The sequence below is a fragment of the Balaenoptera ricei genome, chromosome 19 (assembly GCF_028023285.1).
Source record: "Balaenoptera ricei isolate mBalRic1 chromosome 19, mBalRic1.hap2, whole genome shotgun sequence".
Taxonomy (NCBI): domain Eukaryota; kingdom Metazoa; phylum Chordata; class Mammalia; order Artiodactyla; family Balaenopteridae; genus Balaenoptera; species Balaenoptera ricei.
The window spans coordinates 7050268-7076781 of NC_082657.1; the positions used below are offsets into that span (position 1 = coordinate 7050268).

At 52.2% G+C, this 26514-nt stretch overlaps 2 protein-coding genes and 1 pseudogene across 4 annotated transcripts; 1 reads left to right on the forward strand and 2 right to left on the reverse strand.

Moving 5' to 3' along the window:
- The first annotated feature begins 485 nt into the window (after nt 1-485).
- LOC132353945 (ferritin light chain-like) lies at nt 486-1258 on the forward strand (annotated as a pseudogene).
- A 2786-nt stretch (nt 1259-4044) lies between these two features.
- On the reverse strand, nt 4045-26158 carry CPT1C (carnitine palmitoyltransferase 1C). Of its 3 annotated transcripts, none has more exons than XM_059905544.1 (19): nt 24807-26158; nt 22547-22701; nt 17365-17504; nt 15956-16127; nt 15723-15824; nt 15503-15640; nt 11331-11408; nt 10989-11096; nt 10800-10884; nt 10167-10362; nt 9870-10052; nt 9063-9168; nt 7465-7581; nt 6548-6712; nt 6170-6304; nt 5381-5533; nt 4801-4914; nt 4589-4681; nt 4045-4357 (listed from the first exon to the last, which is right to left on the reverse strand). In XM_059905544.1, exons 2-19 carry the CDS (start codon nt 22685-22687, stop codon nt 4178-4180), a joined length of 2406 nt encoding a protein of 801 aa, XP_059761527.1. In that variant the 5' UTR covers nt 22688-22701; nt 24807-26158; the 3' UTR covers nt 4045-4177. The 3 variants fall into 3 exon arrangements, with proteins under 3 accessions (XP_059761527.1, XP_059761526.1, XP_059761528.1); XM_059905543.1 differs by having other exon boundaries at nt 10167-10404; XM_059905545.1 differs by lacking the exons at nt 6170-6304; nt 6548-6712; nt 7465-7581 and having other exon boundaries at nt 10167-10404; nt 24807-26157.
- ADM5 (adrenomedullin 5 (putative)) lies at nt 24348-24877 on the reverse strand. Its single transcript, XM_059905449.1, has 2 exons — nt 24807-24877; nt 24348-24603 (listed from the first exon to the last, which is right to left on the reverse strand). The coding sequence occupies exons 1-2, from the start codon at nt 24875-24877 to the stop codon at nt 24348-24350; spliced, it is 327 nt and encodes a 108-aa protein (XP_059761432.1).
- Nucleotides 26159-26514: the final 356 nt, after the last annotated feature.

The following is a 26514-nucleotide window of genomic DNA, read 5'->3' on the forward strand; positions in this document are numbered from 1 at the left end:
TCTGCGTTGGGTCTTCATTGCCGTGCGCGGACTTTCTCTAGTTGTGGCGAGCGGGGTCTACTCTTCGTTGCGGTGTGAGGGCTTCTCCTTGCGAGGGCTTCTCTTTGTTGCAGAGCGCAGGCTATAGGCGCGCAAGCTTCAGTAGTTGTGGCGCACGGGCTTAGTTGCTCGGCAGCATGTGGGATCTTCCCAGACCAGGGATCGAACCCCTGTACCCTGCATTGGCAGGCGGATTCTTAACCACTGCGCCACCAGGGAAGTGCCTGCCCCCTGTTTTCTTTTACGACTTTAATAAGAGTGCGCTCTGCGGCCCCCCGATCTGTCTCTTGCTTCAACAGTGTTTGAATTCAACAGACCCAGGGACGCCCCTTTGCTCCAGCCTCCCACCAGCCTCCAACCTTTTTTCCAGTCGCAACCTTCGAATCAGCCACTCAGCTATCCTCGCTCAATGGGACCAGCCAGCACCATTTTTCGGGCTTAACTCCTTATTACCAATCAACCATGAGCTCCCAGATTCGTCAGAATTATTCCACCGAGGTGGAGGCCGCCGTCAACCGCCTGGTCAACATGCATTTGCGGGCCTCCTACACCTACCTCTCTCTGGTGAGGGTCCCCAGGACAACCCCAGCCCAAGTTCCCCTCAGCGGCGCACCTCCGGCCCTCTGCGCACGCGCTGGCCTCCTTTGTCCTGTTGGATAGTCAGAAGGCGGAGTCCGCATGCCTGGCCCCGCCTCCTGCTAACCGTTATTCCCGCCATCTCTTCCCGCAGGGCTTCTCTTTCCACCGGGAGGGTTTGACTCTGGAGGGCGTAGGCCACTTTTTCTGCGAATTGGCCGAAGAGAAGCTCGAGGGCGCCTAGCGTCTCTTGAAAATGCAAAACCAGCATGGCGGCTGCGCCCTCTTCCAGGACGTGCAGAAGCTGTCCCAAGATGCGTAGGGTAAAACCCAGGACCTGGTGGTAGGGTAAAACCCAGGACGCTGTGGAAGCCGCTGTGTTCACGGAGAAGAACCTGAACCAGGCCCTTGTGGATCTGCATGTCCTGGGTTCTGCCCATGCAGACCCCCATCTCTGCGACTTCCTGGAGCCACTTCCTAGATGAGCAGGTGAAATTCATCCAGAAGATGGGCGATCACCTGCTCGACCTCCGCAAGCTGGCTGGTCCCCAGGCTGGGCTGGGCGAGCATTTCTTTGAAAGGCTCACCCTCAAGCACGACTAGGAGCCTGCAGAGCCCAGCAGACTATGAGGAGACCCCCTGATGTCAGGGCTTCTGCCTGAAGCCCCTCTCTGCAGCCAGTAGGCAGCTTGTTAACCACACTGGAGCCCTCTCCCCAGCCATGGACCATATGGAAACAATAAAGCTTTTTGCAGAAAAAAAAAAAAAAAAAAGAGTTTTATAGTTTTAGCTCTTACATTTAGGTCTTTAATATTGAGTCCATTTTTGTATATGGTGTCAGATAAGGCTCCAACTTTGTTCTTTTGCACATGGATATCCAGTTTTCCTAACACCATTTGTTGAAAAGACTGTCCTTTCCCCCACTGAACGGTCTTGGCAACGTTTCATACCAGGGTTTATTTCTGGGCTCTCTATTCTATTCCATTGTTCCATATGTCTGCCTTTATGCCAGTACCACACTGTTTCGATTACTGTAGATTTATAATAATTTTGGAATCTGGAAGTGTGAGATCTCAAACTTTGTTCCTCTTTTTCAAGATTGTTTTGGCTATTCAGTGTCCCTTGAGATTCCATATGAATTTTAGGTTGGATTTTTTCTATTTTGATAAAAAAAATCACTGGATTTTGATAGGAATTGCATCAAGTCTGTAGATCGCTTTGGATAGTATGGACATCTTAACATTATTGTCCTCCAAGCCAAGTTTACGAGATGTTAACAAATTTTAATTACATGTGTGGCTCACAGTACTGGCTTAAACGTTCCTCAAAACACCACATTAGTTCACCCTATCAATAATATCACATTAATCAGACTGGATAAACAAGAAGCAGGAAGTGCACTGGAGGTATTGATAAGACACATGCTGCCCAGGGGACGGGAAATAAACTTTACAAAGTTTCAGGGACCTATCACATCAGTGAAGGTTTTAGGAGCCCGGCCATCTGAGGAGTGGGCAGTACCTACTGGAAAGGGAAGGACAAATACTGCATCTTACCACTAAGAAAGAAGCCCACGCTCTTCATCCTACGGGCTCAGGCATCTTCAGGTTCTGGAGGAAGCATATTCTACACTGGGAAATACTGCTCTGATCCATTTTTTGGGTGACACGGAAGACTTCTAGCTTTGAGTGACTCCCAGGCCAGGAAAAGACCTGCAGTAGGTACAAGCTGCAATGCAAGCAGCCCTGCCGGTTGGGTCATGGGGCCCAGAAATATCTGTAGATTGGCAAAGATGTCACACACGGTTTCTGCCAAGGATTCTGCCGACAGAGAAAGCACAATGTCGACCCCAGGGTTGTGAAGCAAGGCCATGCACCGTGTTCCAGAGGAACTCCTGGTGCGCTACTGAGCCGATAGAGACGGAGGATCAGAACACAGGCTATCACATGCCATGCAGCTAGCGTGGCCCATCATGAGTTTATTCTGTTGGAACCCCCAAGTATTTCAGGGTGGGCGGATCCAACAGTGATCCGTCGGGAGGTGGATCCTAGATCAGGCATTAGCAGGACCAGAAGACACAAATAAGCTGCATAAGCAGGTGGGTCAGACCCCCGTGACATTCACCGTCCCCCCCCCCCCCGCTTATGATTGCCCCCGCTTATGACTATATTGGACAGGCTGGAGTGGGGAGGTGTTCCTTATAATCAGCAGACAAAGGAGGGAAAAAGCTGAGCAGTATTTTCACTCATTTAATTCTTTTTTTTTTAAAGCTCAATAACCTTGAATTTAACTTTTTTTTTGGCCCCCCCCCCCTGCCCAGCACAGCATGTGGGATCTTAGTTCCCCAACCAGGGATTGAACCCGTGCTCCCTGCAGTGGAAGTGCGGCGTCTTAACCACTGGACCGCCAGGAAGCCCCCTCATTTAACTCTTTGTCATGGAACTTTTAGGCATCTACAAAAGTAGGACAATCTCTAACGAACATTGTAAATCAACTATACGTCAATTTTTTTAAATGACAAAAAAAAAAGTAAGATAATATGATGAACCATCCCGATCCCAATGACCTTTCCCCTAGTTTCACTACTTATCAACTCGTGGCCAGTCTGGTTTCATCTATGCCCCTGTGGTACGCAGAACAATGGTTCCCCCAAAGATGCCCACCTCCTAGTCCCTGGACCCTGTGCATGTGTTATGCTACATGGCAAAGGGGAATTAGGTCGCAGATGGAATTAAGGTTGCTAATCAGTTGGTTTTAAGATTAGGAGCTAATCCTGAATTAGCTGGGTGGGCTCAGTCTAACTACAAGGGTCCTAAGGACTACAAGGGTCCTTAGAAGAAAGATGATGGCAGGAGTCAGTCACAGGAGGTATGACTAGAGGAGAAAGCCACAGAGGGATGCAGCAATGCTAGTTGTGAAGATGGAAGATGGGGTCATAACCTAGGAATGTGGGCAGCCTCTAGAAGTAATAAGAATCCTGGGGGATTCATTTAGATGTCAACCTTTAAGTTTAGGGTGGGCAGGGACTTCCCTGGTGGTCTAGTGGTTGAGACTCTGTGCTTCCACTGCAAGGGGTGCAGGTTCGATCCCTGGTCGGGGAACTAAGCACCCACATGCCCTGCAGCCTGGCCAAGAAAATATTAAAAAAAAAAAGAAAAAAGTTTAGGGTGGGCAGTTGGTGTTGCACCTGAGCTCATGAGAGCTCGTGGGGTTGTCTGACTGGGATGGGCCTTGAATGGTTGGGTTTGGTGTGACCGGGGCTGGGAATGCAGTAAACTGGGCAGGTGTTGGGGGTTATAGCTGATGTGGTGATTGTAACCGGGAATTCGTGGTGGGGCCCGGAGATGGATGGGAACTTTTCTCCTCCTCCACCCTGACCCTCACCTCTCCCATCCCTGCCCAGCTCGAGAGCACGGCGGACACCACATCCCCAGCGCACACATCTTTATTAGACCAGATGTGGGATTCCCAAACCCAAACAGGCTGCTTCTGTCCTGCACCAGCCCAGCCATAGAGACCTTCCCCCTAGTTCCTGGGGAGACCAGCTCCCCTCTGGAAGGTGTCAAAAGTTAGTGGCTGTCGTGGGTGCCCTGGAGGCCCTGGTATGGCAAGGGAGAGAGTCACGGCTGTGCTCCGAGCCCTCCTCCGCTAACCCTCTGCGCTTAAGACGCTGCCCCTCCTGGAGAAGGGCGGCCACGTCCAACAATGCATCCTCGATGTGCTGCCCCAGCCGGTGGGAGTCCTGGAAGGAGAGATGTGTCACGTCCAGGAGAAGCTGGGAGAGGAGCTCCCAGGGGCTGAGAAACAAGAGGGCTGGGGTCCCTGCTCCTGGGTCTGAGGGATGAGGGGTTTGGGTATTAGGACTCCTGGATCATGGGATGGTCGGGAGCTGGGAGTCTGCACTCCTAGGCTGTAGGAGAGCAGGGAGGTGGGAGTCCTGAGGGAGGAAGGGGCGGGGGTGGGTTAGTCTCACCGTTCTTGTGCTTGATTTTTTGCTGGAGATGTGGAAGGTGATCACATCATCCCCCATGAAGATGTAGGAAACACCATAACCATGGTCATCAGCCTTGACAGGGACAGAGTGAGGGCAACAACATAGCCCCCGGTCCCCCTCCCCACCCCCACTAGGTAGGAGTGCGGACGCCCAGCCCCCTCCTCCCTCCCTCAGGGCCCAGTTCCACTCACAGGCCCGAATCCACCACCAGAGGAAACATAGTCGGGGTAACTGTGGACGTCGAACAGGTGGATTTGCTGAACAGGAATCTGGCTGGTGGCCAGCTGCCACTGCTCCGAGTGAACCTGAGGGACAGAAGTCGGTCACGTGTGCGATAAAGACAAACTGACCCACAGGTCCGCGCCGCCTTGGCTGAACTGCCTATTTCCCTTAAATCTGTGCCGTTCTGCCCCTCCGCTTCCTGACGTCCCGCCTCTGCTCTTCTCCCTTTTGACCACACCCCTCTTTCCTTCTCCCAGAACCCGCCCTCTCTCCTTGTCCCCCCTCCCCCAACCACGCCCCTCTCCCTTTCAACCCCTGACCCCGCCCCTCTCCTCTCTGACCACGCCCCTCGCGTTTCTTTCCATAACCACGCCCCTCTTTCCTGGCCCCTTTGCCCTCTCCGCTCTCTCCCGCTTTCTTTCCCGGGTCTCCCTAACTCTCTCCTCTGCTGATACCTCCATTTTCCAACATCACCCTCCTTGCCCGGAAGTGCCTCCCGTCTCCAGTGGTTTGCCACTTCCCTCTTTAACCCTTTCCCTGCACCCCAACCTGGTCCAGGAAGGGAGACTGCAGGTGGAGGAACTGGGACACGATGTAGAGAGCAAAGAGGTGGCGGTCGACCCCCTGTCCACTCATCGCTGCCTTCAGCAGGGCTTGGTGCTTGTCCACCGCCAAGCGGAACAGGGCGAGGCACTGTGGGTCCTGGGGTCCCCGGGGAGGTCACAGGTCATGGAAAGACAGGAAGTGGGCTTACTGCTGAGGCCTGTCACACTCCCGGCCTCAACCCAGCCTGCAACATCCCTGCAAGGCAGAGATATCAACTCTATTTTGCAGAAGGGAAACAGGCACAGAGAGGGGAAGTCACTTGCCCAGGGTCACACAGCAAGGCAGAATCAGGTGGATTCCCAGGGCTGTCTGACTCTAGGGCCCAAACTCCTTCCATTGAACCACAATACTTCGTAGGTTGGGGGGAGAGGCAACAGAGGTGCCTGGGGGGTTCTGAGCAGAGAGGTTATATAGGGAACATGAAGAATGGTACAAATGAAAGGCACAAGGTCACACAGAGGTTACATAAAGAGACCTACATTGTGGAACCAGGGCTCCCTCTTGGGTGCTCCCCCAGTGCCCTCTGTGTGACCCCCATTAAAGCATGTATCACACTGTGCTGAACTACCTCTGTCTCCCCCATCAGTGAGCTCCTTGAGGTCAGAGACCGGGCTTGGTTCCTCCCCTGTCCCATCACAGAGCTTGGACCTGAGAAGGTGCTCCTTAAAAGTTTGTATATGTATGAATGAGTATGTGGAAATGACTGAAGCCTCAAACGAGGCCCACACCCACTGTCTTCTCTTTGTCCTCCATGGCTCTCACAAAGTTGCAGGCCTCCCTCGTGCAAGAACGCACCGTCTCTGTCCGCCCTTCCAGGAACAAGCGAGTCATGGTCGACTCATAAGTCAGGCAGAATTGACCCCTGTCCTGGGGACAAGGAGGAGAGGAGCCTGTCAGCTAGGTTCAGGAAGTCTTCACGGACTTGACCCACCTCTGTCTGGACCTCCAGCTCCTCCTACCCATGGACATGCGATTGGGAGAGAGAAATCAAGATGGTGGACCCACCATGGCAATAACCAAGAAGTCATTAAAGGGGTCAATGCGGCGGGTCTTGGGGGCCCAGGTGAACTGAGGTCCTGAGAGGGGGTGGGGGTCGGGAACCCAACTGACCCGAAAGTAGGCCAGCTGCAAGGCCATCTGGATGAAGCTGTCTGAAGAGAGGTGGCAGCGTTTGATGAAGCTCTTGCCAAAGTGGGAGAAAGGGAAGACGTGGCAGTCGATGTTTCCAGACAAGGTCTTGGCTCCCCTCAGGGCTAGAGAGATGGATAGATGGATCTGCCAGAGAAGGAGGAGGGAGGAATGGCCAGGGGTTACAGAAAGGGGTAGGTTAGAGCTGGGCATGGGGCTGGAAGTGATGGAAATGGAGTGAGGTTGGGGTGGAATATGGAAAAGGGGACAAAGAAGGGAATGGAGCTGAAGGGCTAGGTTAAAGATGGAGCTGGGGCTGGCAGTGAAGGTCGGGATAGGATTGGGGTTGGGGATAGGGATAGGATGGGGAATGGGGTTGAAAATGAGGACTGAATTGGAGCTGGGGATGGGGTTGGGATTGGGTATAGGATGGGATATGGGTTGGGGTTGGGTATGGGATGGGGTTAGGGTTGAGGATGGGGTTAGGGTTGGGTATGGGATGGGGTTAGGGTTGAGGATGGGGTTAGGGTTGGAGATGGAATTGAATTTAAGAATAGCGATGGAGTTGGGGATGGAGATGAGTTTGGGGTGGAGATGAAGTTGGGTTTGAGTGGGGATAGAACTAAGTTGACGCTGGGGATGGAGCTGGGATTGGGGTTGAGCGTGGGGTTGGGTGGTGGGAAGAGGGTTAGTGTGGGGTGGGTTTGCATTTGGGGATGGGGTTAGACTGAAGATAGGGTTGGGGTCTGAGGTTGGGGCTTTTTGGGGGATGGGGTGTGGGTTTGGTGTTGGGTTAGGGATGGGGTTGATATTTCGGTTGAGATTGCGGTGGGGATGAGGTTAGAGTCAAAGCCAGGAATTTGGGGACTTGGAAGAGAGGCCTAGAAACCAGGCCTAACCTTGTCTGGAAGGTCCCAGTGCAGCCGCTGGGGCTGGGGCAGTGAGGGGTCAGGGTGTCCCTTGCAGTGACCATCTGCCGAGTAGCCCAGCTGAAAGCATTCTGTGGCCAGAGTGAACTGTGTACAAATGGAAGCTGTCAGAGTCCCTTCCTCCCTCTGGACCAAGGGACATCTAACCAGGGACCTCTTAAGTCCCTTCTTAAGGGGGTCAGGGACAATCCTTGAGAAACAGAAACCTCTGATGGTCACAGGTGGGTTCTTGGGGTCATACTCATTGAGAGCAAGGCTAATACTAATACTCGGTGCTTACTGCCCTTGTACTTCTGACAGGTGGATAAAGAGCCACCAATGGCTGCCCCAGCCCTCCCAAGACAACCCCCGCCATGATCCTAGGAGAGGAGAGAGAAAGCTGGGCATAGCATGGGCTTCTAGGGGTCAGCATTCCTTCTGACTGAGTGGTACCCATGCCCTGCTGGTGGTTAAATGTTTTAAATCAGTCCTGATGGAGCACCTACTACGGGCCAGCCTCCCACTTAATTTCTCCCTAGAAAGAAGGGATTAAGATCCCCATTTTGACATTAGAACTAAATGAGAAGAAGAACCTCTCACTTTATGCCTTAGAGTTTCCACTTCTCTTTATCTTACTCTATGTGACATCTCTTTGTTCAAAGTCAATATGCAGAGATGGCAGATGACAGGCAGTGTCTTGAGGGTCTGAGGTTAAATTGAATTGAGAGTGTTATTTACCAATATAATCAAAGGCAAATTCCCATTTTATAAACAATAAACCGGCACAGAAGACTCAGTGCTTACCTGGGGCTGCTCTCAAGATCTGGAAGCAACCTCCCTTCCCCTCATACATGCCTGATCCGCACCCTGGATCCCAGCTAACCCCTCATGCAACACCACGGAAGACTGGGAAACTGGTGGGGTGCAGACACCACCCCTTATGATTTAGGTACTAAGTGAAATAGAGAAAAGAGAGATGCTAAGGTTCTCAGGACTGGAGGGGAGCTTAAAGATAAAAGAAAATCCAAGCTTTTCACCTGATGAAGCAGAAACTGAGGCTCAGAGGAGGGGAGTAACTTGCTGAAGGTCACACAGCAAACCAGAGCTGGGAGATAGGTCTGACTCAGTGTGAGTATGATATGGTTGGAAGGCCTCACTCACACTCTGGTCTCAGAGCATTCTGGATTCTTATTCTCACTCTGCAACTTCTGATTCTGTGACTCTGGGCAAATCACTTCCCTTCTCTGAGCCCCAAATGCCCATTCGTCAAAGAAAGGTCATAGGGAATTCCCTGGTGGCCCAGTGGTTAGGACTCAGCGCTTTCACTGCTGAGGCCTGGGTTCGATCCCTGACTGGGGAACTCAGATCCCACAAGCCGTGTGGCACGGCCGAAAAAAAAAGAGAGAGAGAAAGAAAGGTCATAATCCCAAGACAACCTTTTTTGCTGCAGGGCGACCCTGGTCTGGTCTCTGCCTCTCTCTGAGCCTCCATTTTCCCTCTGACCTTAAGGCGCTGGAGAGGAAGGTCTTTGGAAAAGGGGTGGGGGTGGGGGTGGCAGCCCCCAGGGTGGGGCCGGCCAGCTGCCATACCTCCCACATGTGTCCTGAGATGGGGCAGTCAGCCCACGAGTGCTCCACGCTGAGGCCCAGCTTCCCGTTGGAGAAGACGATTAAGGAGAAGGATTTGTCAAACCAGCTGTGGGGGGAGAGTTCAGAGTATTCACCAAAGAGGCCAGAAGGGACGTTGGGGGTCTCTCTTTGGGAACTCAGGGGGTTTCCGTGGGGAGATCTAGGAATCAGGGCTGGGGTCCTGGTATGGGGAGCTCTAAGAAGGTGGAGGTACTGATGGTCTCTGAGATGTGTCTCAGGTTTGGAGAGTTCAGGGCTTTTGAAAGAATGTGATAAAAAAGGTTCAGGGTTTACGGGTGCTGAGAGCTTAGGCGGACTCTCCCAGGAGCCTCAGAAATCAGAGTGGTGCCTGGTGGGCACCAAGGAAGTTGTCTGAGGATCTCTACGTAGGCGGGGTGCCAGGTGCGAGGTCCTGGGTTTGGGGTGCCTGCATTAAGGTCTGAGGATTCCATGGTTTGCAGTTCTGAGTCTGAGGTCCCCAGGCTTGGGGTCTAGCTGCAGGTCTCTGGGTCTAGGGGTCCCAGGTTTGGCATTTGTTAATCCTCAGATCTGGGGTCACTGGGTCTGCGATTCTGAGTCTGGAGTCCCAGGTCTAGAGTTTCTCAAGGTCTGAGGGTCCAGGTCAGGGGTTTGGTGGTCCTTAGATCTGCAGTTCTGGATCTGGGGGTCCCACGTCTAGCAGTTATCTGCTTCAGAGGTCCCCAGGTCTCAATGCATTGGGTCTGGGGTCACATGTGGGGTGGGGTCCAAATCCCCAGGCTGACTCACCGGTCGTGGCCCCTGCCGGCCAGCAGGGCGTGGGCGTAGGCGTCTAAGGAAGCTGCAGGGTCCTCCCTGGTGAGCCCCGCGGGCTCAGAGTCGAGTGATACAAAGAAAGCAGCCCCTTCGACGGCCTCCAGGGCCTCCTGGGCCTGGGTCTTCAGGGACCTCCGCACCTGGGCCCACATGTCCCTGTCGGGGGAGTGCCTGAGTTCCGGCTGACTCTCTACCATGCTCAGCCTCCACCCGGCCTGCAACCTCAAGATGCTGGCTGGGCCTCCGGGCCCCCAGATCTGTGACCCTCACCTCGGAGCAGCGGTCAAGGCCGCCAGATGCTCCTCGTGGGGGCAGGCAGGAGAGGGGTCGTCCAGGATTCGCTGGAACTGCTGCTCCAGGGCCCGCGGGGAAAGCAGGCCGCTCTGGGAGTGGGTCCCCACGCGGAAGAATCGGCCCCGGTGGAAGACGGCCACGTGCCTGCTGTCACGAAGGTGGCGGATGTGGTCTAGGGGTGATATATTATAAGAATAACGTGCTCTGTGATGACCTAGATGGGTGGGATAGGGGGCGGGGGTCCAAGAGGAAGGGGATATATGTATACATATAGCTGATTCACTTTATTGTACAGCAGAAACTAACACAACATTGTAAAGCAGTTATACTCCAAAAAAAAAAAATAAATAATGACCTTTTTTAGGCACTTACCAAGTGGCTTGCACTGTCCGACACACTCCTTTAATCCTCACCACCCTAGGTACCCTTATTATCCCATTTTAGAGAAGAGGAAACTGAAGCTCAGAGAGGGTAATAACTTGCCCAAGGTCACACAGCTTGGGAGTTACAGAGCTGGTGTTTGAACCCAGGCAGGCTGGCTCCAGAGAGCGTGCTCTTAGCCACTACACTGTTCTGCCTCTATCAGTGAGGAGGGGAGAGGGGGCTCACCTTTGTGGACCCCGGGAATTCGCGTGGTGTTGAATATCTTCTCATACTGGGCAGAGCACAAGGGCCGCATTCCCATCAGCAAAGTCTGCAGGAGGTCATGGGTCCATGAACTGCTTCCCAGGACCCACGTGGCCTCATGGTCTCAGGACCACAGCCTCTGTCCCCAGCCTGCGGGCGCAGCCCTCTTACCGGCAGGATCTCCTGGCGGTTCAGGCGGTGGCGGTACAGGAGGAGGGCGTGGACCGCGTTCCCCGCACGGGCAGCCTGGACTGGAGTGGGCGTGACATACAGGAAGTCCTGTGGGCAGGTCCAGGGGATAGCAAAACGCCTGAGGTCAGGTTTGCCTCTGATGGGGGCACTGACCCCAAACACAGGTCTTGATCCCAACAGAGGCAGGATGGCGAAATCCAGATTGTGATTGAGGTCACTGACCCTAAACCCCACATTCTACCCAGACACCCCAACCCTAGACCCCAGGAACTATGAACCCCATCCCCGGCCTGGTTCCTAACCTCCTTCTCCCCTTCTCACCATCATATAGTAGTTGCTATTCACCATCAGTGAGTTCCGGGAGCGTAGGTACACAAATTCTTCCCACCAGTCACTGACCTAGGAGTGGGGCAGAGAGACACACAGCTGCGGTGGCTGGGGTCAAGGTACGGGGGGGTGAGTGGGGGAGGGGAGCCCCCCAAGACTTTGCTATGGCAAACAGGGAGGGTGGAGCTCCATAAAGGGGGCATCAAGATCAATAACTAGCAATAACCTAGAAGTCCATCGATGGGGGATCAGTTAGCTAAACCATGTAACCCTCAAGTTACGGAATACTTCATAGCTGTTAAAAATAAGTTACATCTGGGCTTCCCTGGCGGCGCAGTGGTTAAGAATCCGCCTGCCAATGCAGGGAACACGGCTTCGAGCCCTGGTCCGGGAAGATCCCACATGCCGTGGAGCAACTAAGCCCGTGCGCCACAACCACTGAGCCCGCGTGCCACAGCTACTGAAACACACGCGCCTAGAGCCCGTGCTCTGCAACGAGAGAAGCCACCTCAATGAGAAGCCCGCGCGCCGCAACGAAGAGTAGCCCCCGCTCGCCGCAACTAGAGAAAGCCCGCGTGCAGCAATGAAGTCCCAACGCAGTCAAAAATAAATGAATGAATTAATTTTTTTAAAAAGTTACATCTATATTACTGACAGAGAATGAGTACCAAGACAGGCTGCAGAATGAAAAAGGCTAGGCACACAACAAGATATATGAAACGATCCCATTTTATTTAAAAAAATACTACTAAGACCCAACCTGTCCACCAAGTGGATGAATAGCCAACCAGAATGTGGTCTAGCCATACGATGGAATGTTAATATAAAAAGGAATGAAGTTCTAAGTCTTCGGGGCTCCAGCATAGATGAACCCTGAAAACATTATGCTAAGTGAAATGACTCAGACACAAAAGGACAAATTCCATTCCTATGAAAAATCTAAAATAAGCCAATTCAGAGAGACAAAGTAGAACAGAGGTTACCTGGGGCTTTGGGGAAGTGAGACTAGGGATATTTTGCTTAGTGGACACAGAGTTTCTGTTTGGGATGATGAAAAAGTTCTAGAGAGAGATAGTAGTGATGGTTACACAACACTGTGACTGTACTTAGTACCACTGAATTGTACACTGAAAAATGGTTACAGTGACAAATTTTATATTATGTATGTTTTAATCGCAATTAAAATTATATATGATATTTATGTTTTATATATAATATTAAATATTAATGTGTTATATGATCTATAACATATTACTAAATACTTTAAAATTATATATTATAAATAAAAATTATATACTTAAATATATATATATATATCTCTCTCCCTGGGTATAAATATATGTATATATACACTCAGAAAAGACTCTGACCGAAGTATTTCTCACAGGCGATGGTGGGAGAAACAAGAATTAAAGGGAGGTAGTCAGAGAGGACTTGAATGTTTTCTAGATGTTTTTCTTTCTTCTATGTCATAGAATCGCATAGAGTCTATGAAGACATACATGTTTGCTTGCGTCTTAAAGTTGATGGCATCCGACACTTCCTTACACTTAGACTAGGCAGGATGTAGTTGTCATTCCCTGGGAATGTGCAACATCTTCTGGAAAAATCCATAAGTTTCCAGCAAACGGTAGAAAAGTTCTATATCTTGACCTAGCCAGGGGTTATCTGGTTATATGCATACATAAAACTTCATTAAGCTGTACATGTAAGATTTGTGTATTTTACAATACTATATGTATAATATTGTGGAATTCCCTGGCTGTCCAGTGGTTAGGACTCTGCACTTCCACTGCAGGGGGCATGGGTTCAATCCCTGGTCGGGAACTAAGATCCTGCATGCCCCTGTGGCCTGGCCAAAAAAAAAAAAAATTGTAACATTATATGCATATCATGTACCATTTTTTTCAAAGAAAAGCCTCACCAGCATCAAAGCTTGCTAAAGTCTATGACTCAGAAGAAAATCCTAGAGATAATTGTGGAGCAAGATTTTAACTTCCAGGAACCCAACTGTTGGGATGGGAGGTGGGGGGGGGGGAGGGGCGTTGGGGAGGTGGCGATGAATCAGAAAATCTCCAAAGCAAAGCAAAAATTAATCTGGTTTTAATAAAGGCCACTTTAGTGCTCTGCACCAATGGCTTTAGGTACATTATAGGATCTTTCAGGAAATGCTGCATTGTCAAGGTTCTTGACAACACAGAGGATGAAGCTGTGCGGAAAGTAGGAAGATATGGACAAGTCTGAATCAAAAAGCAATTGAGAAGAGATGGATTCTGAGCGTGAAAGTCTTAGGGATGCCTAGGCCAATTTATTACAATTTACATTTCCGTTTTTCTGAGCTTGCTTGGGAGTGATAGTTGATACAAATCTATGTCTAAGTAAGTCTGAGCTGTTTTAACGTATACAGTTGATTCTCATTACTCGCGGTCGTTATGTCCTATAAAGTGGCAGTGAACGCTGATTAGCGAACACTGAGCCATTGTTCCAAGGGGAAATCAGGGTCAGGTTCCTTCCAGCCCTGTTCCATCTCAGCTTGGAACGTGTGCATCGCGCAAGCCAAAATTTTTGCCATCCTGCGCATGTCCGTGAATGACTATGAAAGTGCCATGAATACTGATTTGGGGTTACAAATACATTTTAGCAAGTCGGCAAATCTGCAAATACAGAATGCATGAATAATGAGGATCGACCTATATAATAAGTAATAAGAAAGCACTGTGTTAGACTAGTTCTTTTCCCTTAGTTGTCCATAGATAATGGTGTATGTTATAACTGGCAGTGCCTTAGAGGTACAATGAAATATATCAATGAAATATATATAATATGGTGTGTACATACATTATTTATATATAATAAACAACACATATTTATATAATTTATATATTATATAATTGCTATATTATTTATATGTGTATATATATATATATATTTTTAAGAGCAGAATCTGGTCCAAGAGCATGAAGGGAAAAAAAAACAAACCTTAAAACTAAGGCTTTATTGGGCTTTCCTGGTTGCACAGTTGTTAAGAATCCGCCTGCCAACGGAGGGGACATGGGTTCGAGCCCTGGTCCGGGAAGATCCCACATGCCGCAGAGCAACTAAGACCGTGCGCCACAACTACTGAGCCTGCGTTCTAGAGCCTGCGAGCCACAACTACTGAGCCTGCATGACACAACTACTGAAGCCTGTGCGCCTAGAGCCCGTGCTCCGCAACAGGAGAAGCCACCGCAGTGAGAAGCCCGCGCACCTCAACGAAGAGTAGCCCCTGCTGGCTGCAACTAGAGAAAGCCGTGCACAGCAACAAAGAACCAAAGCAGCCAAAAATAAATAAATTTATGAAAAAAAAAAAAACCACTAAGGCTTGCATAAAAAAGAATGAAATATTGCCATTTGCACAACATGGATGGACTTAGAGATTATCATACTAAGTGAAGTAAGTCAAAGAAAGACAAATATTATATGGTATCACTTATATGTGAAATCTAAAAAAGTGATAACATCTGTCTCTTCTTCCTACCTCCACCTCATCACATGCTGCCTGACAGATATTTGTGGCTTCCTACGGAATGGGAGGCCTGGAAGCCGCTTACAGGGTGACTCGCTTACTGGTTCTATGCCTCGGTTTCCCAAGGATCTCAACTCAGAGTGCGTTCTAGGGCTCTAGCTCCTGAAATCATAGTAGAAGCCCGTTTGGCGTCTTTGCCCAGACAGGGGAGAGGAAACAAGAACTGGGGGCGGGGCTTAGAGACTCGGCAGGTCAGAGGAGGGGCTGAAATGTTGGAAGGGGCCCGGAATTCTGGATTAAATATTGGAGGGTTGGGGGCGGAGCTCTGGATGTGGGCGGACCCTGAAGGCGGAGCTTAGATTATTGAAGGGCCGGGCTCAGAATGCGGGAGCATGTGGGGACGGGGCTCAAAATGTTGGCACAGGATGGACGGGTTCCAGAATATGGGAGAGGAGGGAGGAGCTCAGAATATTGAAGCCATCTGGAGCTGGGTTTAAACTATTGGAGCGTGGGGGTGGGGCTCAGAATGTTCTCACGTCTGGAGTGAAGCGCCAATCCCCGCTGGGCCTGGGGGTTGTGGGCGGGGCGTGGGGCGGGGCGAAAAACTCGCAGGGTTAGGAGGGCCAGCTCAGAACCTTTGCCTACAGGATGCGGTACTCACGTAATTGGACGCCCACCAGGACTTGAGCTGAAGGTACCACTGCAGCAGTGACGCCTGCAGCCTCAGGAATTCCCGGGCTAGGGCCGCGGTCCAGTCGAAGTCCTCGTCGGAGAGGACGGGTCGGACAGACTCCAGATACTGAGGGGCAAGGAGGAGAAGACGGCAGGTCACACCCCACTGCTCAGCAGCCTCCCGCCCCATCCCCGGGGACCTGGCCCACCTTGCGCACGGTGTCCTGCACGGAGGGCACAGGCTGACGCGGCAGGGAGCGTTGGTAACTGAAGAGCATTGGGTGGCGGCCGGAGAAGATGCGAACCAGGGCCTGGCGGAAAATTAGTGGTTCATTAAACTCCTCACTGCAGCCCGGCAGCCAGGTGTTGGGGGTAGCGGGGTGGCAACCCACAGAGAGAATGGGGCAGAGAGAGTTTGAGCAGGGCTCTGCCCCTCCCATACCAGCCAGGTCTTGGTGCGTGAGGACATGGCTCCGTGGGGTTGGAGGAGCCAGCCGTGGTAGGACAGAAGTAGCCTCAGGGCCACATGAAGCGTGAAGATCAGAGCTCCCCACAGACACGAAGCAAACAGCGCGGCCGCCAGGACCCCCCGAAGCCTGTGATGCTGTCCACCCCTGGGGTCGGGGGATAGAGAAAACGAGTATAAGCCTGGGTCTCCTGGCCTCAGAACACCCGTCCCCTCCAGCCCCACCCTAGCGCCTGCCGTTCCTAACACTCTCTGACTCTGATCTTTTAGCTGTTGGAGGAATATCCTGTAGCATTAGAGTTGGTCAGAAAAAGTCCAGTTTCCTCATTTGTGAAGTGCTAGGTGTGATTTTCTCTCGGTACGCCCACCGTCTCCTCCCAGGACTGCGGAGACACCAAGTTTCTAAAATCACTTCCCATGGAAATTGGCAGGTGCTTAATAAATAAGAGCTGGTATTTCTATTGAAATATACCAGATCAAATTACACTGTAAGGCAGTGGTTCTCAATGTGTGGCCCTTGGACCAGCAGCATCAGGACCACCTGGGAGCTTGTTAGAAATGCAACTTTCTGGGCCCCATGATCTCCATCTCTTGGCGTTCAGGCTAGCAATCAGTGGTGTAACAAGCCTTGCAGGTGACTTCAATACAAACTCAAGTTCAGGAAATGCTGGTCTAAAGATACAGTAAATCAACATGTTTGCAAAGTTGCAATCAGACAGGCTGTGAGCAAATCCCACCTGGAGGACTCGGGGCGAGTCACTTCCCCTCTGTGGGTAAATCTAGCCTTCCTAGAAATTTCTACGTCTGATCCTGGATCTGCCCTTTGAGGCCATATGCACAAAGTTTGAATCGTCTTCCCCAGGAGGACTAATCCAAGAGTTAGAACCTGCCACATCACCCACATCTGGCTTCCAAACCTTCCCCAACAACTATAATAATTCAACCACTCCCATTTAATAACCTCCTAGTACTGTACTGAATATTCCACATGCATGATTTTAATTCCTCCAACCACCCTAAGAAGCAATTATTATTATCCCCACGTTACAGGTGAAGACCCTGACACCAAGAATGGCGAGGTCTCTTGCCCAAGACTACACAACTGTAGATTAGCAGAGTTCATACTTCCATTAGTATATATAATCATAACTGGATATTGTCTAGTTTGCCACCATCCCCTTTAGCAAGAAGCAGCCAGGGTGGAAAATGTACAGAGACAAGAGAGGAAATCACCTCCTTTTACTTGAGTCTGTACCTTTATTTATCTGACCCCAAGTAAGTCTCAAGGGTTACTTTTCTTTAACTGGCATACATGCTGATAGAGAAACTTACTGGGTGGAGGGAAAGGGATTAGGAGGTTACTGGGCTGAAGTGGGAGACCTCACCAGTCTGGCAGCAACTCTTTGATTTTCTCCATCAGTCCTAAGGAAGGATCCAGCTGGAGGAACCAGGCAAGCTGGATTGCACTGAAGAGGAACAGCCAGCTGAGGGGGCTAGCAGGGAACACACCTGTGAGAAAATCGTTCTGCGGAAAGGAAAGGGCACCTATTCAATCAATTATCCCATCTGCTCAGCACCATTCTTAGATGTTGATTCAGCACTGAGCTGGGTGCACCAGACGCCGTGGGGAACAGACACATCTGGGTCTTGCCCCCAGGGAGGTCAGACCAGAATGAAGTGAGTACTAATGGCGATAGGATAGGGCAGGTTGCTCAGCCTGAAGGAGTCAGGGAGGGCTTCCCGGAGGAGAGGTTACTCCCAGGCAGGACCCCGAAGGTGAAACTGTCAAAAAAGCAAACTGGTATCCCATATACAGCAGTGTCCAGAGCTCAGGAGCTGGCCATGGGATGACTGAAGAATGAATGGAAGTGTTGGGTAACTGATCAGACTCCCAGGGAAGCATGCTAGAGTTGACTAACATTTCTTTTTTAATTTTTATTTATTTATTTATTTATTTTTGGCTGCGTTGGGTCTTTGTTGCTGCCTGCGGGCTTTCTCTAGTTGCGGCGAGCGGGGGCTACTCTTCGTTGTGGTGCGCGGGCTTCTCATTGTGGTGGCTTCTCTTGCTGAGGAGCACGGGCTCTAGGCGCGCAGGCTTCAGTAGTTGTGGCACGTGGGCTCAGTAGTTGTGGCTCGCGGGCTTAGTTGCTCCACGGCATGTGGGATGGTCCTGGGCCAAGGCTCGAACCCGTGTCCCCTGCATTAGCAGGCGGATCCTTAACCACTGAGCCACCAGGGAAGCCCCAAGAGTTGACTAACATTTAATGAGCACTTACTACATGCCAGGTGCCATTTGCAAGGCTTAACTCTTTAATTAACTCCCAACAACCCCGTGAAGTAGGTACTAAGATGTTCTCTTTTTACAAAAGAAAACACGTAGGTTCAAAGTCACACAGAGAGCATGGTTAAGCCGGGATAAGAGCTACTGTTGGTTTTGGTGTCACCACCAGGGCTCAAGAAACCACTCCCTCTCCTCTTCCCACATTTTAATGACCAAGAAGGCCTCAGAGATCATGGTTTAGACCTTGGGTTCTGGAGTCCCCACCCTCTGGGTTCAGATCTCTGCTCTGTCACTACCTAGTTGAGTGACTGCAAGCAAGTGACTTTGCCTCTCTGTCTCAGTTTCCTCATCTGTAGAATGGGAACAATCCCAGTACTTGGCTCATAGGGCTGTCACAAGGGCTGGATGAGGAAATATTCCACAAATGCTTACTGCAATCCAACAGCAGTGACAAGACAGCAAGATTCCTGCTCTCATGGGGGATAGAGACAATACCTACATAAGTAAAGGCTTTAGTGAAGTGGGTCGGATGACGAGAGGTGCTATGGAGAAAAATAAAGCAGAGGGCTCGGGGTGGGGGGAGCAGAATGGTAAATTGCATAGCTCATAGCCAGGCACACTGTAGGTGCTCAATAATTATTATGATGATCCTCTCTGTTGCTAATCTACTTCTCACTGGAGATGTAGTTACTTGACAGTCTCCCTTTGGCTTGGCAGGAAAAGGTTACTGGCAAATGTGGTTATTTTTGTTGTTTAATTTTTCTTTTTAAAAGAAATTTTCAGTTCTTCTATCTAGGGCTCTGTATTGCAATAGAAGAGGGGCATCCTAATAACAGGAAATGTCTCCATAGCACTTCCCAAGTACAAGGAGCATTATTAAATTATTTCGTTCCCCTGTCACTCAGTAAGATAGAAATTATTATTATCTTCATCATATGGGTGAGGAAACTGAGGAGATAGGAAGTTTGAAGAACTCGTCGAAGCCTACATGGCCAGGAAGTGGTGGAGGTAGGATTTGAACCCAGGTTTCCTGGCTCCAGGGTCCACTGTCAATCACTTAAACCATCCGGGATGCCTTGTGACCCTAATGCACCAGGATGAACCACAAGGCACCGAACTGTGAAGTCTGCCGTATCTCAGAATTTCATATTCATTTGGAAATGATTTCAGATGACACTCAAATCTCCTGCCAATGAACCGCCCACTAAGTGCCGGATGCCATGCCACATGCTTGGCCCAAGTGACCCACTGCACATAATTCACAACAGCTCTCTTGGCATAGATATTGAGATCACATTCTAGAAAAGCACCCCAGGGTAGTGGGGCCTCAGCATGGACTCCAGAGCCAGACTGCTAATTCTAGCTCTGCCTCTACTTCTGCATCTTAGCAGCTGTGTGACCTGGGAAAAGTGAAAGCACCTCTCTGGGCTTCTGTTTCCCCATCTGTAAAATGGGACTAATGATAGGCTTACCTTAGAAGGCCCTAATGGGACTTCCCTGGCAGTCCAGAGGTTAAGACTCCACGCTTCCACTGCAGGGAGCGCGGGTTCGATCCCTGGTTGGGGAACTAAGACCCCACAAGCCGCGCAGCGCGGCCAAAAACAAAAAGTCCTAATGAGGACCAGATGAGCAACAGAGTCAAAGGGCTTGGTTGGTACAGAGCCTGAGACACATTACTACCTAGTTTGATTTTAGAAATGAGAAAGCAGAAGCTCAGAGAAGTGACTAACATGCTGGAGGCTACACAGCACCTACGTGGCACATAAGACAAGAATCGTGATGCTGGAGTGGTCACTTCTGTGAGCCAGGCCTTCTGCTAAGACAACTAATGCTTACAACAATCCCTTGAGGCAGGGACTGTCAAGGTTCCCATTTTTTACGTGAAGAAAGTAAGGTTTAGGGCTTCCCTGGTGGCGCGGTGGTTAAGAATCTGCCTGCCAATGCAGGGGGCACGGGTTCGAGCCCTGGTCCGGGAAGATCCCACATGCCGCAGAGCAACTAAGACCGTGCGCCACAACTACTGAGCCTGCGTGCCACAACTACTGAAGCCTGCATGCCTAGAGCCTGTGCTCCGCAACAAGAGAAGCCACCACAATAAGCCCACGCACTGCAACGAAGAGTAGCCCCCGCTCGCCGCAACTAGAGAAAGCCCGCGCGCAGCAACAAAGACCCAATGCAACCAAAAATAAATAAATAAAATAAATAAATTAAAAAAAAAAAAAAGTAAGGTTTGGCAATGAGTCTATGGAATTACAGCTCTGGCATTGCTGAGGGCACAGCCCCCATCTTGGGACCAAGTTCCAGGAGCTACGGCTTCAGGTAGTTCCTGGGGTCCCAGATTGGAGAGGAAGGATGTGAGAGCTCCACGTGATCATCAGGGAGAGAGGCAGCTATGCGATAGAAAGGCAAGAGTTGTCATTATTACAATTATCAATTAATACTAATATGAGGGTCTGGTGGGGGCCATTGGCAACAGGTGACATGAGTCAGAAAAGAGCTTCAGAGGTGACTCAAATACAGGGGTGACAGTCAAAATATTCGACACAGCAACACCAGTCCAAATCCATCTATAAGCATAGAAATCAGAACAGTGGTTGCCTTGCAGTGAGGGTGAGGTAGGGAGTGCTGGCTGGAAAGGAGCTCGAAGGAACATCCTAGAATGATGGCAGTGCTGTCTTGATGGGGAGTTGGTTACACAGGTATTATACCGGTTACAAAGATATTACAAAATTCAAGGACTGTACACTTAAAACAAATCTGTGCATTTTTCCGTATATAATTAGATCTTAGTTTAAGTGTCTATTTATGTGTATATATATAAATGTGTGTATTTAACCACAGGTTAACATTTTAACTGCTGGGTTGGCCTGAGGAGCAGGGGGCTCCAGGGGCAGGGTCTCTCTGGGGCTTTGGGTTAGTGGCTATTTACTCACTGGAGCAGATACATCTCTATTTTAATAACCATTTTAACAACCAATATGGCCATAGAAGTGTGATCCACCCTGCTCAAATGTCTCAGCTTCCAGAGATCCTCCTGGGCTGCCCCCTGGTTTTATTATAACACCTCCATGCTCCCTCTTCCCTGCCTGCTTTATCTTCCTGCATAGCATGACACCACCTAAAATACTCTATGGTTTGCTTATTTATCTTCTTTATTGCCTTCTCCTCCAGCTTGATCAAGAGCTCCATGAGGGCAGATCTGTCCGTCTTGCTCCCTGCCGTGTCCCCAGTGCTCCAAACAGTGCCAGGCCCTTAACAAATGCTCCACAGATATTTGGTAAATGACAAACAATATTATAATCTAAAGCTAACCCTTACTCAGCACTTGCCATGGGCCAAGCACTTGGCTCAGGGCTTACATGTAAGAATTCGTTTAATCCTCGAAACTGTCCTGTGAGGGAGGTGCTACCATCACTCCTGTTTCACATGTGGGGAACCTGAGTCTCAGAGCAACGTGCCTGCCCAAGGCCACACAGCTAGTCAGTGGCAGAGCCAGGATTCAAACTCAGTCCTGGCAGACCCCACAGGTGTTCAAGACCTGTGTTCACAGAAAGACGGTGTGACCAGCAGGGAGGCTCCACACGTAGATGGTGCCAGAGTTCTAGAACCGGGGAGTCTGGGGCTGACGTGGGCTCTGGGTAGATGTTGGCATTCTAGGGCATTCTAGGGCAAGGGCAAGGAGCAGGAGCTTGGCTTTTCCAGAGCTGGGGCAGCAGGCTTTGTGGTGATGGGTAACTAGAGGATACAGACAGTGGAGGTTCACATCTCAGAGCCGTAGGGAGGGTGCGCCACATACTGGAGAGGGTACTGGAGGTTCACAGCAGGGGCAAGGAGGGGCCTCTCAGACCCAGTGGGTAAGGACTATGGGAAAGGGGGGCCTTCAGGATTGGGGTGTGGGCTACCCAAGATGTTGATCAGGCCATGGGGTTCTGGAACGGGAAGCACCTCGTTTAGAGCTAGAGATGAAAGGGAACGGTAAGGGGACTGAGTTCTAGAAATTGGGGTGGAAGTTGTGTTTGTGGGTGTGGGGAGAGTGGGAAGGGCTTCCAGGAAGTGGCTACAAGAGGTGAATGGCAGTTCCCAGTAGGTGAGGTTGAGGATCCCGGAAGTGAGCCATAGAGAACCCGGAAATGGCTTTAAGGGGTCCTGAAGTAGACACCAAAATTCCCAGAAGGGGTGACAGGATCCCAGAAGTGGGACCACCAGGATGCCGGAAGGGAGCCTTAGGCATCCCGGAAGCAGGTAACTGGATTCCTGGAAGGAAACCAAGCCGCAGCCCTCCTCACCCAGAAACGGGACAGATGCCTTTTCCAAGAGCGCAGTCCGGAGAGGTAGATCTCCTGCAACATCGGGGCACTGAGCTCCACTTCTCCCGCGTCCGAAGTCAGCGAGGGTCGGAAGCCCACGGCCTGGTGCGCTTCAGCCATGTCACGCTACAGCCCTGGGAGGAGGACAGAGGGTCATTCTCCAGACCCCCAGCCCCTTCTCCGCAGACCCAGGAATATAGGACGCCAGCTCACCCTTCCCTAACCACCTGAGGGGTCTTGAGGGTCCTGGCCGAAGACTCCGGTATTGGGGGGACTTCAATTGGGGACCTCTGTGAACGCACAGAAAGGCAGGAGGGATAATTTGCGTTAACCCCTTTTGCGGCTATTCTGAGAACATGGTGCGGGAACAGTGCCCCCCCCCCCAAGGGCCTTTCAAGATTCGGGGGTCGGGGCGGGAAACCGGTCCAGGGTGAGTTGCGGGATCTAGGGAAAAACATTAGTCCCAAACCCGTTTGAAATGAACACCTGCCAGACGTTGGCATTGTCCACTCCATTTCCGCTTCCCATTCCAAGGCTGGGGCTGGGGGGTGGGAGTGAGGGGGAGTTGGGTGGGGGTTCTCTATAAATTCATACGCTCTGGGGTAGCCCAGCGTCCCCTCCCCCCGCCCCCGGGCTGAAGGGGATGGGGGGGAAGCACCCTACTGCGCATGCCTCGCGGGCAGGGATGCTGAGGCTGAGAGCAGAGGCGAGCGTCGAGGACAAGTGATGGAGAGGCCCGCACTCCCAACCCAAGACACAATCCTCCAGCCCCCGCAGGAGCTCGGGCCCCTCCAGTCCGGCACTTACCACGCTGAGTCAGGGGTCCGCCGATTGGATCCTGGAGACCAAGCCCGAGTACACACCCCCGACCCCCGATTTAGAGCGCCGGACTCAAGCCTCCCGCTTGCATATGTCCAATCCCAGTGACTATGAGTCCAAGACTTGGTCGATGGGCCTCCGGAGCACCTGTCCGCCTCCGACTATCCAACATCCAGGAACCCGGATTTCTGTCTCACGGGTGCCTCGCAGGGTATTCAAGTCCTAGGTTTTATCCCCGCCCCCTTCCAATCTTCTATCCCCGCCCCTTTCCAATCTCCGCGCTCAGTTCCCGCCCCCTTCGAATCCCAGCGTCCAATCCCCTCCCTCCGTTCGATCCCCAGCCCACAGACTCCTACCCGCCTGATTCTCCACCATTGGGCCTCCCCCGTTCTACGCAGCACCTCTCCTCCGAACCCCAGTTTCTTCGGCTCCCCAGTCCACTCTTTGTCTCTTTTCTTTCTCTTTGAGGAAGGAAGCTCAGCTTGGAGCTCAGAGCCCACGCGCGTGGGAGCCAGAGTGAATCTCAGCCCTACCACCTAGGGGAGGGAGGAGGACTGCTTTGGGGTCAGGTCGGCCCACCAAAACCACCCACGGAAGATGCAGCTGCAGGGATTAAGTTGGCGTGGAGGTGCTACAGCAGATTGGATTCAAGTTAGTCAGAGGGACTTCCGTGAGGGGAAAAGTGCGTGGGTAAAGGGGAGGGGCTCAGGGACCGGGCTCAGATTGGGTGGCCAGAACGGGCACAGACAAGCAGAGACTGAAACATGGAACTCTCGTTTTATTCAGCTCTGGACGTTAATATTCTTTGTCCATGCTGGGTCCGGTGTGCACGTGGTCCAGCCCAGTCGCAGCCTGGGGAGAGCCCAGGAGGTGGAGTTAGGGGAAAAGAAACTTGGGGTCACGGCCCCGATACACAGATGGGTAGACTGAAGCCAGGGGACGAGCAGAGATGTGCCCAACATCACCCAGCGAGCTGGGCACTGAGCTGGCCTCCTTGCCGCAGGCTGGGGTCCTGAAGACGCAGCAAGAGTCTGGCCGCGCGCCGCCGGCGGCGCCCATAGCTGTGGGGATCCTGAGGCTTGCGGCCCGCCTTCCCTGAGAGCTCCTTGGTGGAGGCAGAGCGGAGCCAGTATATAATCTCTGGCAGGCGGTGCGTCTGGCACGTGCCCAGTGAACAGAGGTGCCCGCGCAGCTGGGAGACCTGGTGCCGGGGCCGCCTGGGGATGGAGCGTGGGAGAAGAGCGGGTTCAAACAATCCACTCGAGAAATGGAGCCCCGTGGGCGACCCAGAACTCCGAGATTGGCGGGCGCGTTTCCTGATCAACTTCCCATTCCACCGAAGCGGAAAACCGCCTAGAGAGGTCGCACGCCCCTCGCGTCTCCCTCCGGCTCTGTCCCCGCTGCCACCGGCGTTTCTCACCTGCCCGCGGAGTCCGGGTACCCCAGGGTAGAGGAGGCGAGGAGCAACAGCAGGAGGATGTGGGCGGTCATCGTGGGGGTGGGGCGGGCGGGGTCCGAGAAGCCGGTGGGGGAAGCTGCTCCTCTGGGCTGCGGCCCCGCCCTCTTCCCGAGCCTGGAAAATGCCCTCTGAGAGACTGCTTTAGTGCGAGGAATCCGGGCGTCCCCACTTCTCAGGCCGAGAAAACAGAGGCCAAGAGCCACACCATGCCAGAAGGGCAGGATTAGGATCCGGACGCCCACCTCCCGCACCGCGGCCACGGAGCCCTCACGGGTCCCGCCGAGGTGCTATCTACGCCCCTGGGAGGCCTCGGGAGACGCGACCCCTTTAAGGCGGAGGGAGGAGGGGCGGGGCAGCTGACACCTGCAACTGACGTCGCAGCTTCGGGCTTCCAGGAAAGGGGTGGGGGCGGGGAAGCGCTAGGCTACTTAGACGCGAACTCGCCCTCATCTCTGTCAGGGACCCGACTAGCGTTTAGTCTCAGGGGACAGGCGACTTCCAGAGAGGGGGCTGGGCAATGTGGGACATTGGCAATTGGGACAGGTGGCAAAGACAGCCACCTGAAGTTGTAGAGAGAGTCTGGGCCCTAACACCCTCCTGGTAGAAGAGGAATAGGTGTAGTCGGGTGTGGGTTGCGGGCAGGCCTAGCGCTCCAGCTGTACTGAAGCAGGTGTAGGAGGGCCATGGAAAGAAAAGCCTGGGATTCTGTCTCCGGTGATCCAGATCGTATGGACAGAGACCTGGGGGACCAGCAACTCTTGGGAAAGGAAGGGCAGGCACGTGTAGACACCATGTCGGCAGCAGAGGCTGAACAGACAGCCCCTGGGGAGTTGTGAAGCAGGCTAGTGGGGCCTCAGTGTGCATCTCCGTGAAGTGGGGCAGAGGGTGGGAACCCCCCGAGCTCCGAGCCAGGCTGGGGGAGGAAGCAGGCACCCAACCCCACAAAGAACTCTATCGCCGGACTTCCCTGGTGGCGCAGAGGTTAAGAATCCGCCTGCCAATGCAGGGGACACAGGTTTGAGCCCTGGTCCCCTGGTCTGGGAAGATCCCACATGCTGCGGAGCAACTAACCCCGTGCACAACTACTGAGCCTGCGCTCTAGAGCCCGCGAGCCACAACTACTGAAGCCCGCGTGCCTAGAGCCCGTGCTTCGCAACGAGAAGCCACCGCAATGAGAAGCCCGCGCACCACAGCGAAGAGTAGCCCCCGTTTGCCGCAACTAGAGAAAGCCCGCGCGCAGCAACTAAGACCCAACGCAGCCAAAAATAAATAAATAAAAATTTAGAAAAAAGAACTCTATCCCCCTCCAACACCCCCCCCCGACTCAGTTTCCCCAGCTGGAGAGGGCAGGGCAGTAGTCTCTGCCAGTCAGCCCTGGTTTGGCCTTGGAGGGTCCTGGACAGGAAAAAACAGCCAGAGAGGAACAATGTGTGTGATGGGGGAAGGCGGGAGAGAGAGCTTTCTGAGGAACTTAAGGGCCCAGCTGTGCCGGGAACCCACACTCCAGCCCTCCCCCAGCCCAGCAGGGCAGCTGGGAGCAGGAGTCTGGCCCAGTGGGGACAAGAGGGACCAGGGCCTCAGGAGGCCTGAGAGAGAGGGAGGTGGGGGGCACAGACCCCGAGAGCCAGTGGAGAAGGCCCTGCGAGTGACCTGAGGGCAGAGGTGGGAC

Excerpts from the sequence above, each read along its gene's own strand:
- CPT1C (XM_059905543.1), bottom strand. The coding sequence starts at position 22,687 with ATGGCTGAAGCGCACCAGGCCGTGGGCTTCCGACCCTCGCTGACTTCG. Across the intron at positions 11,097-11,330 it reads ATAGCAACTACTATATGATG|GACTTCCTGTATGTCACGCC; the intron begins GTGAGAAGGGGA and ends ACCTGCCCACAG. Across the intron at positions 9,169-9,869 it reads GCCGGCAGGGGCCACGACCG|CTGGTTTGACAAATCCTTCT; the intron begins GTGAGTCAGCCT and ends CTCCCCCCACAG.
- ADM5 (XM_059905449.1), bottom strand. The coding sequence starts at position 24,877 with ATGACCGCCCACATCCTCCTGCTGTTGCTCCTCGCCTCCTCTACCCTG. Across the intron at positions 24,604-24,806 it reads TACCCGGACTCCGCGGGCAG|GCGGCCCCGGCACCAGGTCT; the intron begins GTGAGAAACGCC and ends CTCCATCCCCAG.